We start from the raw sequence: 11,455 nt of genomic DNA on the forward strand, positions 1-11,455 counted from the left end.
CGAGCTCCGAGCCCGCCCCTCCGCCTGCCCCTTCCGCCAGGGCCCGGTAGGTGCGGGGAGCGCTCGGCGGGGAGGGCGGAAAGGAAAAGGAAAAGGGGACGAAAACAGAGGGTGGGTGGCGCTGCCCCACGGCCGGGACCCCCCGCCCCTCCCCGGGAGGGATTTTAGCCTCCTCCTCCCGTTTAGATAATTTTTTTATCCGACGGGTGAGGGTGGAAGTGCTGAGCCCTGGGGCTCCCTCGGCCCCGTTGCCTGAAGTTGGGCTACACCTAATTAGATAAAGTAAGTTTATTCAAGTGTTAGGACAAAAGAGGAGGCTGAGGGGAGACCTCATTGCTCTCTACAACTACCTGAAAGGAGGTTGTGGAGAGGAGGGAGCTGGCCTCTTCTCCCAAGTGACAGGGGACAGGACGAGAGGGAATGGCCTCAAGCTCTGCCAGGGGAGGTTCAGGCTGGACATCAGGAAAAAATTCTTCACAGAAAGGGTCATTGGGCACTGGCAGAGGCTGCCCAGGGAGGTGGTTGATTCACCTTCCCTGGAGGTGTTTAAGGCACGGGTGGATGGTTTAGTGTTTGATAGGAATGTTTGGACTCGATGATCTGGTGGGTCTCCTCCAACCTGGTTATTCTGTGATTCTATGATGTATCCCCGTTTTGAACTTGAGCCGTTAGGAATTTCAGGCTGAAGCAGGAGTGGGTGCCTGTAACCCCACAAAGATAAGTAGCGTTGAAGCAGTGGCAGATGGGAATGGTTGGACTCGATGATATAAGAGCTGTTTTCCAACCTAGTGATTCTATGATTTGTGGTAGAGCTCATTGAAAACGACATTGTGGCTACGTGGGAATGAACTAAATGATTAAGTTTGTGGGCTATGGGGGTGCCGGTAGGGGAGCAGCTCAAGGTGAGCCCTCGGTGTACACTTGCAGCTCAAAAAGCTAACCGCATCCTGGGCTGCATCAAAAGCAGCGCAGCCAGCAGGTCGAGGGAGGTATTCTGCTCTCCTGAGAGCCCACCTGGAGTGCTGCCTTCAGTTCCGAGTTCTCAGCACAGGAAGGACATGGATCTGCTGGAGCAAGTCCAGAGGAAGGCCATGAAGATAGTCAGGAGGCTGGAGCACCCTACAAAGTCTGAGAGAGTTGGGGTTCTGCCTGGAGAAGAAAAGGCTTTGGGGAGACCATATAGCAGCCTTCCAGAACTTAAAAGGGGGCCTACAGGAAAGCTGGGGAGGGTCTTCTTCTAAAAGAGAGTGCAGTGAGAGGGTGCGGGGTAACGGTTTTAAGCTGAAAGAGGGGGAGATATTAGGAATAAATTTTTTACTGTGAGAGCGGTAAGGTGCTGGCATAGGTTGCCAAGAGAAGCAGTGGCTGCCCCATCCCTGGAGGTGTTCAAGGCCAGGTTGGATGAGTCTTTGATCAACCTGATCCAGTGGAAGGTGCCCATGCCTGTGATGGGGGGGTTGGTACTGGGTAATCTTTACAGTGTCTCCCACCCAAACCATCTATGATTCTATATGGTCTGTATAAATTGCCTTGAAGTTTCCCATTGCTTTCCCTATACATAAATTGCACATAATTTGTAAATAAAAACAAAGATGCCATTTGCAGTTGGAGCTGCAGTGGGATTCTTCTGCAAGAGCTGAGAGTCTGCGCTGACCTGTGGGGAAGACTTGAAAGCCCATATGCTAAAAGGTATTGAGGGCAACTTTCCTTTGTGAGTGTGTTTTTTGACTATCATGAGAAAGTAAGAAAATAAATGCTTTGTGGCATTTCGTGCTTATTCTTGCATTAGGTACGTTGTAGGACTGCTGGTCATGGTCCAGTCAAGGACATTGCCTGGGCTGTGAAGAGTCTGCCCACAAAGGTTTGAAACAATGCACAAAGGATACTTCAATGAAAAAGTAAAAAATACTCAGCAACTGTTACAATTTTTATGCATGTAGGAGGAAAAAAGTTAGCGTTAGTGCATTGAGGCATACCCTGCTGTAATGTCTGTTCAGAAGTGACTGGTCTTACGAGTATTTAGTGTCCTGTCTGTTTGGCAAGCACTGTTTGATCATGCAAGAAAGGAGAGCAGACTGGTTTTCAGCATGGTCTCCTTTCCCACACTGGCGTGGGCATAAGCTGAGGGGGGAATTTTCTCCTTACAGTGTTCCTTGTCTTAAAAAGACCTGTTAGCCCCCTCAAAAGAGAGGGCTGTCTCTAATGGGAACTGGAGAAAATTGCTTGGTTCAGCTTCACATGTGGATCAAGTGATAGGCTTCATACAGTCATCCCCTCGGAAGCGCTGCCCTCCCACTGTGTGGCGTGACCTTTTCAATCAGATCTAGACTACCAGATTTGCCGAGAGGTCGTTAACTCCAAAGAGATCGTTTGGGTTTATTATTACCATTTCTTGGTTTTTAGCTGTATTATCAAGGAGCTTTTCTCCCAGAATTGGGTTTCATCCAAGGTCTTGGCTCCTTAGTGTGTTTTTCTTAAATAATTTTGTCAAACAAATCACCACCTCCGGCCTTCAGCAGAGTGTAAGAATACCACCGCTTATTATGCTAAGAATACAAATTACATTACTGTATACTTGCAGGCATCATTGTTTTTATTAAGCACTCCGTATGTGTTCAGTGCAATATAAACATTAAACAAGATTATTCTTCCCCTGGTGAATTTACTGAAAGATCTTCATAGGAAGGAGGAGTAATAACATATCATTAAAACACTGCCTTTAATTTAATCCCTTTTTGTTTCCCTGTGGTTAATACTCATTTGCTGTTGATCAGGACTAGTGTACCCTGGCATGTTATGCATTGCTGTTTTCTGATGTTGCAGCCCCCAGTTGTCCGCTCTACCCCTCTGCGGGAGGTTCTTGTTCAGTGTGAGTGAGGGAAGAGAGCGTATGTCTGTGTTTCAGCTGCAGCTGAACAAAGCTCAGCAGCGTAGCTGAAACCCAGCTTTGATGGCACTCTGCACTAGGGCCTTGGTGGTTGTATCAAAACACAGTGTCCTTCTGCCACCTCAGCTTCCTGTAAGGACAACTGGAAATACCAGCATCTTCAACAACTGCAACAAGATCCTCTGAAGGTCAGGTGCTAAAGCCCTGGGAGAAGAGACACTGCAAAATGCAGATGGAAACTGGGGCACCCAATTTTCACAGATGTCTGTTGGATTTAGGTGCCTAATTCACTTTTATGTCTTTATAGTAGCATCAGTTCAGGGGAGAATTCTGTAGCCAGTGGGATTTTTTTAAGAGATTGGAGCTTTCCAGGCCAGAGCATATCACATAGCTTGGACCATGAAAGGAACTGATAGCTCCCCAAGGGAAGCAGGACTCTTGAACTGAAGGAGTTGGCAGGATTGAAAGTTTTAAAGTTTATCTGCTTATTTAAAGAGTCACAACATGGTTGCCTACCCTGAAACAATTTCTGTTCCAGTTTCTGCTCTGGATTCCATGTATTATTTGTCAAAGAAATTATTTCATAGACAAATTTTTAAATGCAACTACTAAAAGCATGCTGCTTTCTGAAAATAGCTTTCTTCTGAGTAAGCTAGAACCACTGTTTGGATTTGAAATCTGAAAAAAGCTAGAAAAAATACATAGTTGTTTGGGGTTTTTTTAAATAGTGAAGTTGACTATCCGTAGAACAAACTCTAAAGGAAAATCCTGTCTCCTGAAAATCAAATCAAAATATGATCCTATTTTGGTAGTTGTAGTCAGGGTCAAGTTACTGAATTTAGTATTGAGGTTACTGATTAAAATTTGTGGAGCTGTACTGTAGAAGAGGCTAGCATTAATTAATCTAATTATTGATGCTTTGTGGCCTTAATACCTATAGCCTGTGTCTAGTAGAGTGCTACTGCAGGGTTGTGCTGGCAAGGACTAGACATGTTGGGTAAATAGAGAATGTATATTGATTGCTGGGAGAAGGAGGAAGTCAAGTGGCTTTATTATTGTCTTTGTTTGCGGTAAATTGATTTACTGGAGGTGAGGGAGAAGTTAATTCTCCATATGAATTACCCTATGTTCCGAGGCCCATTGATTAAGGAATATTGCTTTCTCTGTAAAGGTGTTTTGTGGTTTGTTGATGTAAAAGAGAGAATATTTCTTCGGTTACTGTACTTTTCTTCTCATATGTTTTGCTTTGTTTTTTTTTTTAAATGCTATAGAGATGAGGGACCCATTCATGCACACTTTAATTCCTGATTTTGTGTTACAAACAGGTTAGGATTTGGTTATGGCAGTGCAGTTCCTGCGGAAGGCGTCTGTGTGGATAAAGAAGCGCAAGATCACTTTGTTGGCCGTTTCGTGCATGGGACTGTTTAGCACTAACCTTTCCTATCATTTGTTTCCTGAGCAGACGTTCAAACTGTTGCATGAGTGCTGGTCAGAGGGGCAGCCAGCTGAGCTTTCACAGAAGCTCTGTGGTGTCTTTCAGGATGTTCTTCAAGATACTGATGTGAAATCCATCAATTCCTATCGAGCCTTTGCAGCTTCTGGTTTCCTCCCTGTGAGTGCTGGAATCCCCTGGCTGCCTGCAGGCTCTTTGGTGGGCATCCCTCCTAACTTTGATAGCACAGCTGAGGATAAAACAGGAATAGTCAACCATGTCGTTGTGATCAATGGCAAAGAAGTAGACTGGGACAGCAATGAAGGCGTTGCTTTGAAAGAAGCTCTGACATTTTCACTTGAAGCTCAGAAGTTTGCCATTGCCAGAGAAATTGCCTATTTGCGGAACGGCAGCCCTCTAGCAAGTGCAATTGTGGCTCCAGCTTGCTTAGCTGGTACATTTCTCTGTGGGAAAGTTATAAAGCTACATCTGGGTTTGTCTTCTGGCCCTGTGATACTTCGTGGCCTCTGTAACCTCATAACTGCCGCTGCTGGACTAATGTTCTATTATCTTTCTTATGACGCTATGACCTATCACCTAGACTGCAAGGCTGACAGAAGGGCAGCTACTGTCTCCAAAGACTACGCCAAAGGAGGGGTTGAATTTTATGATAAAATCTTGTCCCGCAACAGGATTCTTCGTGGTCTGATGGGCAAACAAGGGCCAAAAATGTATGCTCCGAGTGGTAACCTTTTCCCAAGGTACTGGTTCAGAATAAAGTATACCCCATACACTTACCGGAGAGATTTGATTGTTAATATTTTAAGAGAGCTCCAGGCACAGGAAGGGAGTGCTTGAATTTTAAACTTGTGAATTATGTATTCTCTTGGAATACTGCTGTGCTGCTTTTTTTTTTTTCCTGTATCTTCATTAGAATTTCGGAATTTATTTTTGCATATAGTTCGGAAGGAGTTATTGCATATTCTGTGAATAAAGAATTCTCTCTTAAAATATTAAAAACTTGCTTCAAAAGTGGTCTGTTCCGTGTGCATCTCAAATCACAAGACCGCTGAGGAGTGGAACTCAGACTTTGAACTGGAAATTCTGCTGTTCTGCGCTGCCTTCCTGCCAGTGCAGTCTGGAAAATGGAGAGGAGAGGGTCAAGTCCAATGGAGAGTTTTGGGAACATTATCATTTGAACTGGGGTGTTTGTATGTATGTTTGCCATTCCTCCTTTGGAACAACCCAAAGATGTTTAAAAACCAGGGCAGTCTGTATTGTGCTTTTACATAAATACCACGACACAGTGTTTATGTTCTCTGTAAGTTTTTGTGTCATGTACGTTGTTATGCTGCAATCGCCATCCTTCAGTAGGACGCACTAGTTACGCTCCAGTTCATGCTCATACAGCTAGATTTTTACCAGCACCTGCATCTCTTTGCTGAAATCTGGTTCTGCTGACCTTTTATGTTGAAGAAGGCAAAGTATAAGAAATGAGTCTGACATTTGGTGCAGAAACAGGTGAGGTCTGTAATGCAAAGTTGCCAAAGGAAATCATTCTCCTGTTTCAGACTAGCCTAAGAATGTTTTGTCTGGCAGAACCAAGCTTTACTCAGGATTACTAATCTTCTGGAAAGGTCTTTAGTGCATGGGCAGTAAACTTTCCATTATAGCCTCACCTTGAAGCTTTTATGTGATCTCCAAGATGATAGTTCTCAAACTTTGTAGTTCCCTCTTTTCTGTGTTTCTGTTGCAGCCGTTCCAGTAGCCCTCCCTGCTGACATCACTGCAGTTCTCATCTCTGTTGTCATTCTTACAGAAAACTTGTATTATTTTGTACCTTCTTAGTCACAAATGTGCTGAGTGTCCTCTCTGCCCTGGCTTTATCCTTTGTGTTAAAATAATAACTGTCATGCCTGTGTTTGTTCAAAGCATCATTGAGCTCTGTTTTCCTTTTGAATCATGCAGTGACATAAAGTTGACGTACTGATTGCTGAGGCATTGGAGTTGCTTTACATTGATGAAGCCATTTTCTGCTGAAGTAATCCATGCCACGTTTTTCTGGACTGCCACCTATCACTCGCAGTTGCCCTTGAAATATCAAGTTATGAGATTCTTCTTAGGTACTTTCTGGCTGTTAGGCATGAGGTTATTGTTCTTGTGACCTTTGAAAGAGTTTGAAAAAATCTCCGTCTGTAGAATGAAAGGAGACTTTACCTTTAGGCAGGAGGCTTTCAAATCTTCAGGCTAAATTTTGTTTTATTTCTCTTCCAGGTAAATCCAATATAACAGGTCAAAATAGAGGGTTTTTTTGGTTGAGTGAGGTAATGGCTTGAGACTGGAATGCAACTCTTCTTTTTTTCTAGCCTGTCTGTTCAATTCATCCTCATGTCACTCCTTCAGACAAGTCTAAACTCCACGAAGTGTTCTCAGGTAGAATTTGGCCTACTTGATTTTGTTTGGTTTCAGGAACTGCTACTAAAGAGTTCAGAGAGGAAATGGAGGCCTTCCTTGAGCTTTACAACAAGTAGGAGTTAAGCAAAATTAAATTTAAGAAACCTACTTGCCTCTTACCACTCCTTACTGCTGCCTTTCATCAAGGTGCCTGCAGCCAGTGCTGTTACTTAACATTCTCAGGGTGTAAAGCCCCAGTGATGCTAATGGGTTTTGCAGTTGTGCACTTTGCTTTACTCTTACAGCTGAATTCCCCAAGAGGCTCCATGAATCTGTAAGTGCTGTCTCTTGATTTACCTTTCTTTGAACTTGTGGCATATTGGTGTCAGTAAGAGAGGGCTGGCTAGTATGAAGATGTATGCCCTTGCCTTCCAAAGAGAAGTTCTTGCTAAGGGCTTACACATCTCTGTCTCTGTATAGTCAAGCTCCTTTCTCCCACTATCTGTGTGATCTGGAATCACAGTACTGTCAATTTAAGGGAAATGAGAGTTAAAATCACAAGTGTTAATTAAGATTTCCCTGAGCTTTGGAAATGCGCGAGTTGTCCTGGAAAAGGGTTGTATCCTGTGTGTGTTTCCAGGTAGTTGTTGCTTGCAAGATCCCCCATGCTATTTGGCAAGTAAGAATTGCACAACTCAAATATGTGGCCGTGAAAATACTCAGGCAAAGTCTTGTAATATCGCTAAATGTATTTTCTGTAGGTGGAACTTCTAATGAAATCAAATAGGAGTCCCAGATACTGGTGACAGAAATGGTCATTGTGAGAGTATGATAGACACAAGCACCCCAGAATTTAAGGTGAAAACAGTGGTTGATCATGCTCTTCCATGCTAAGAATGGTCTGATGTGGAAAAGCAATTTCATTCAGTGGCCCAGGAGAGTCCAGGTGAAACAGTGTCAGTGAACAGCCTTATAGTGTCCTCCAGCTCTGATGCTGAAACTGAGGAGTTCAGAAAACTTGTTTTAGTAGTAACCGGCTTCTCTTGCTCTGCTCAGATGAGGCAGACCTTGTCAAGAGGGTTTTTTTGTGTACAAAATCAACAGAAAATGTTAAGCAAAGGGAATTGCTGGGAGATGTGGATACAAGAGGTCTGAGCCAAGAAACTAAAACTGAAAGTGTAAATGAAATAATGAACTCTCATAAAAATGGATATTTGTCTACAAAAATGAAGCGCTCTTTCTGCTTGGTAAAGTGATTAAAGGATGAAGTGTGAGTAGCATGTGACCAAAATAAGTTGCTAGTTTAAATTTATACACAGTGTAGTTTAAAGAGAGATTTCCAAACTGGTTTATTTAGGTTATTATCCTGAATTTTCTAGGCAACTGAAAAGATGATGAACCTTGTAACTTAATTGTTCTATAAATGTAGTGCTTACTACTACATAAAGCTTTAGTGGGTGATGCTGCAAGAGACAAGGACCACCTGGGTGCTTTGTTCGAAATTCCCACTGACTTGCCAGAACTGCAGGATCTGGCTGACATTTCTTTCCCTATCCTAAAAACTGGTTTCTTGTCATGGAGATGGCATCAGCTTCTTTAATGTTCCAAATGAATCTGTCAGAAGCAGAGCAAGACTGAAGGCTGGATGGCGGTTTTCTTGAAGACAAACAAACTCTAGAAATCATCTGCTTTAAAGTCATTTCTCCTTCAGCTGCTATGTGTATCTGGCTCCTCTTGAAACGTACAAGAAGAAGGAGCTTCAAAGGTGGCTTGCAAGAAAGAAATCTTCACCTAGGTGGCATGCAAGTAAAAAATGTACATGGCATTGACACAAGGGCTTCAGTTGAAGTGGAGTGGTCCTTTAGAGGAGAGCACTGTTAGCACCCCTTTTCACATTAAAGTGCTTTCCAGAACCTGACAGATAAGGTGGTGAGAGAGCTGTCTGTGAAGCTGTGGATCCTGTTGCCCTGCAGGGTAAGTTGCTGCTACTGGGAGAGGTGATGCTGGAAACTGCCCCTACTGCTGCCACTTTGCTCTTGGCCATTGCAGTTGTTAAACAACCACTGTGACAAAGTGTGGCTTGGGTGGGAGTGAATTAAAGTGTATGAATCCAACCATCACAACTGTATCACAGGAAGTTTTCATTAAAGCAACAAATGCAGAGTATCCATCCCAGAGTAAGTACTGCTGTTTTGCAGCCATTCTGGACATGCCTACTGTTAGGAAGAGAGAAGATGCATTTGATAGTTATCAAAACTAGACTTAAGAACAGAAAACCAATGCAATTATGCTCTAGGAATTGGTGTGTGAGGCAAAGTAAATCTGAAGGAGCTGAAAAATGACTTACAGATGTTTTGCTGGGCTGCTTTTTTACTGAGAATATAGCAGTTTGTTTAGCTGAAGTGAGTATATTCAAGCTGTTCAAACTGCCGAATCTGTAAAGTGGAAAAAATTCTAAAAATTTGGTTAGTGATCAGTCTGTCTTTCCCATTTGGAAGAAAGGAATTTTTTGGGCAAGCCAAACTCTTAAGCTTCATAGCCAGAAATGAACATTGAAATGCCTCTGCAGCTGAGGACCCTCACTGTCCTCAGTCAGACCAAGCTTGCCATGATGTATCCTGGTCTCCAATCTTGAGAGGAAGAGTGTTCTCAAAAACTTAGTTTGTGCCCAAAACCACTTGTTAGAAAACACAGCCAGCCCAGGTGTTTATTTCCCCCGCACCTTAGTCATAATGTACTCTTACTGCATTTATGGTGCTATGTGCTCGTGCAGTACTTGCAGTAATGTGACCTTTGCCTGACAGTATAACAATGAGTTTCCTCTATGTGGCAGTAATTATGCTTGTTGTGCCTAAATTTTGAAATGAGAATTGTCCCCCAAATCATGCCTCCTAGAGAACTTATTTTTTTTTTTATGGCTGAAGTTCTGTCATCTGGAAGTTGTGCCCTTTTCCAGTCCTGATCTGGTGACTCAGTCACTAGCTGCTTTGGTCTGCAAGAGCATTAATGTAGTCCAAGCATTAATGTAATCCAAGCATTAACGGCTTCTTTCAATATAAATCAATAACGGGTGAAGCCGTGTCCTCCTTCTCATGTAGCCAACCTGCTTCTGCTGGAGATGTCTTGCAAAAATGCAGATCTCATTAGGATGACTAATCGTGCTTAGAAAACTTAAGATACTCTGGGCCCAGTCCCAGGTTCAAGGCTCCAGCAGTTCTTGCAGAGGGAACATGAAGAAAGGACGTATAGTACCCTAACACTTTTTCTCTAGTAACTGTCTAGTGGTTTAGTGCAGACCTGCCAACCTCTGGTAGCTTTGTTTCTGTCATTTGCTGAAACCATTATCCAGTGGGAATGTTGTTTCTTCTTTCTCTGTTCCTTTTCATTTCCCCTTGCTCTGCTACTCTAATTGCCTCCGCTGCCTGCTGACTCATCTTGCAAGCTGCTCCAGCTCACTCAAACAAGATTTGCGAACTTTTTAAGCTCTCACTTGCTACTTGCACTTGCGTTTGCACCGCCTACTTGCTCCTACAGTACTTACTAGCTAAAGACCACAGCAGCTTGAACTTCTCTTTTGTTTTATTAGGTTTAGTCATTGTGGTTAAAAACCTTCTTATTTTGCCACCAAAAAAAAAAATTAATATTACTTTGGAATTTTCGTTTTAGCATTACTTTTTGAAAGATGTATTTCTCACTTGCCATTTGTGGCAATGGGTTGGCTTTTGATCTTAGTATCATTTGCCTCTCATAATTTTAAGATGCTGCTATTTCCTTTGAGCCCTCTAGAAATTTTGTTTCCTGTTCCTCAAAATTGTGGGGATTTTTTTTTTTTCTACTTTTATGTTTAGGTGATGTATCACGACTTGAGAAACAGTAACTAATATTGTCCCATTAGCTTGTAGTGATGTTGACCAAGCACAGGCGTATTCACATTACACTTGAGTGCTGCTATGAAGACATATTGTGTGCTGGCTTTGAAAACTGAGCCTTCTCAAGTTGCTTGTGTTACCAGTTCCACTGAGGAGTTAACAGATGTGTGTTTTAATCACCTGCCACTGAGCATGAGGAGAGGAGTCTATTGGGTTTTGTCTAATGAAAAAGAACACTTGGTCACTTTGGATAATAAAAATATTTTGAATGACTGTTGCAGGGGTAAGGAGTTTGGAAACCAGAAGAAAAGCCTAGAGAAAACCAAGGGAAATAATCCCATCTTCCTTAAATTTAAGTCTTGAAGCTGTGTTGTTACAGAGCTCTACGCTGCACAAGAATTGCAATAGACTTTTGTAACCTGTCACACCAGATTTCTTAGTTATCCCCTTAACAGGGATAGGCTTTACAGTCCTGACAGTGCACACAGAAACTTAGCTGCGTGTCGTCTTTGTGACCGTGTCAACTACAGTAAAACGCTGTCTGTCCAGTACATCCTCAAGCAGTCGTGTTTTCCATCACTTCCCTGTTCTTTTGTGTGCAGCCACCTTCTGGGTACTCCAGGTAACGCCCATGCACACCAGATGAAAGCTGGTGCTTCTGTTCCTTTACCCACACCAATGCCTCTTCCATACTTCAGATTGGAGGCAGTTACTCCAGAGATTTCAGTGGAGCAGTTCCTGATTCAGAGGAGTTGGGAAATGAGTGGTCATTGCTTCTCCACTAAGCAACATATGACCATGTTCAGGACAACGCTGACTTTACCAGGCATGTTGGTCCAAAAAACCCATACTACTACTTATTTCCAGCCATTT

At 43.0% G+C, this 11,455-nt stretch overlaps 1 protein-coding gene across 2 annotated transcripts; it reads left to right on the forward strand.

Moving 5' to 3' along the window:
• Positions 1 to 257: 257 nt before the first annotated feature.
• Positions 258 to 5,354, forward strand: TMEM177 (transmembrane protein 177). 2 transcript variants are annotated; one of them, XM_069861394.1, is made up of 2 exons: positions 258 to 282; positions 4,213 to 5,354. In XM_069861394.1, the coding sequence occupies exon 2, from the start codon at positions 4,227 to 4,229 to the stop codon at positions 5,175 to 5,177; it is 951 nt and encodes a 316-aa protein (XP_069717495.1). In that variant the 5' UTR covers positions 258 to 282; positions 4,213 to 4,226; the 3' UTR covers positions 5,178 to 5,354. The 2 variants fall into 2 exon arrangements, with proteins under 2 accessions (XP_069717495.1, XP_069717494.1); XM_069861393.1 differs by lacking the exon at positions 258 to 282 and adding an exon at positions 1,507 to 1,689.
• The last annotated feature ends 6,101 nt before the right edge of the window (positions 5,355 to 11,455 follow it).

The sequence above is a fragment of the Phaenicophaeus curvirostris genome, chromosome 7, assembly GCF_032191515.1.
Source record: "Phaenicophaeus curvirostris isolate KB17595 chromosome 7, BPBGC_Pcur_1.0, whole genome shotgun sequence".
NCBI lineage: Eukaryota > Metazoa > Chordata > Aves > Cuculiformes > Cuculidae > Phaenicophaeus > Phaenicophaeus curvirostris.

What these genes read in the sequence shown, in the direction of transcription:
- TMEM177 (XM_069861394.1), top strand. Translation starts at nt 4,227, where the DNA reads ATGGCAGTGCAGTTCCTGCGGAAGGCGTCTGTGTGGATAAAGAAGCGC.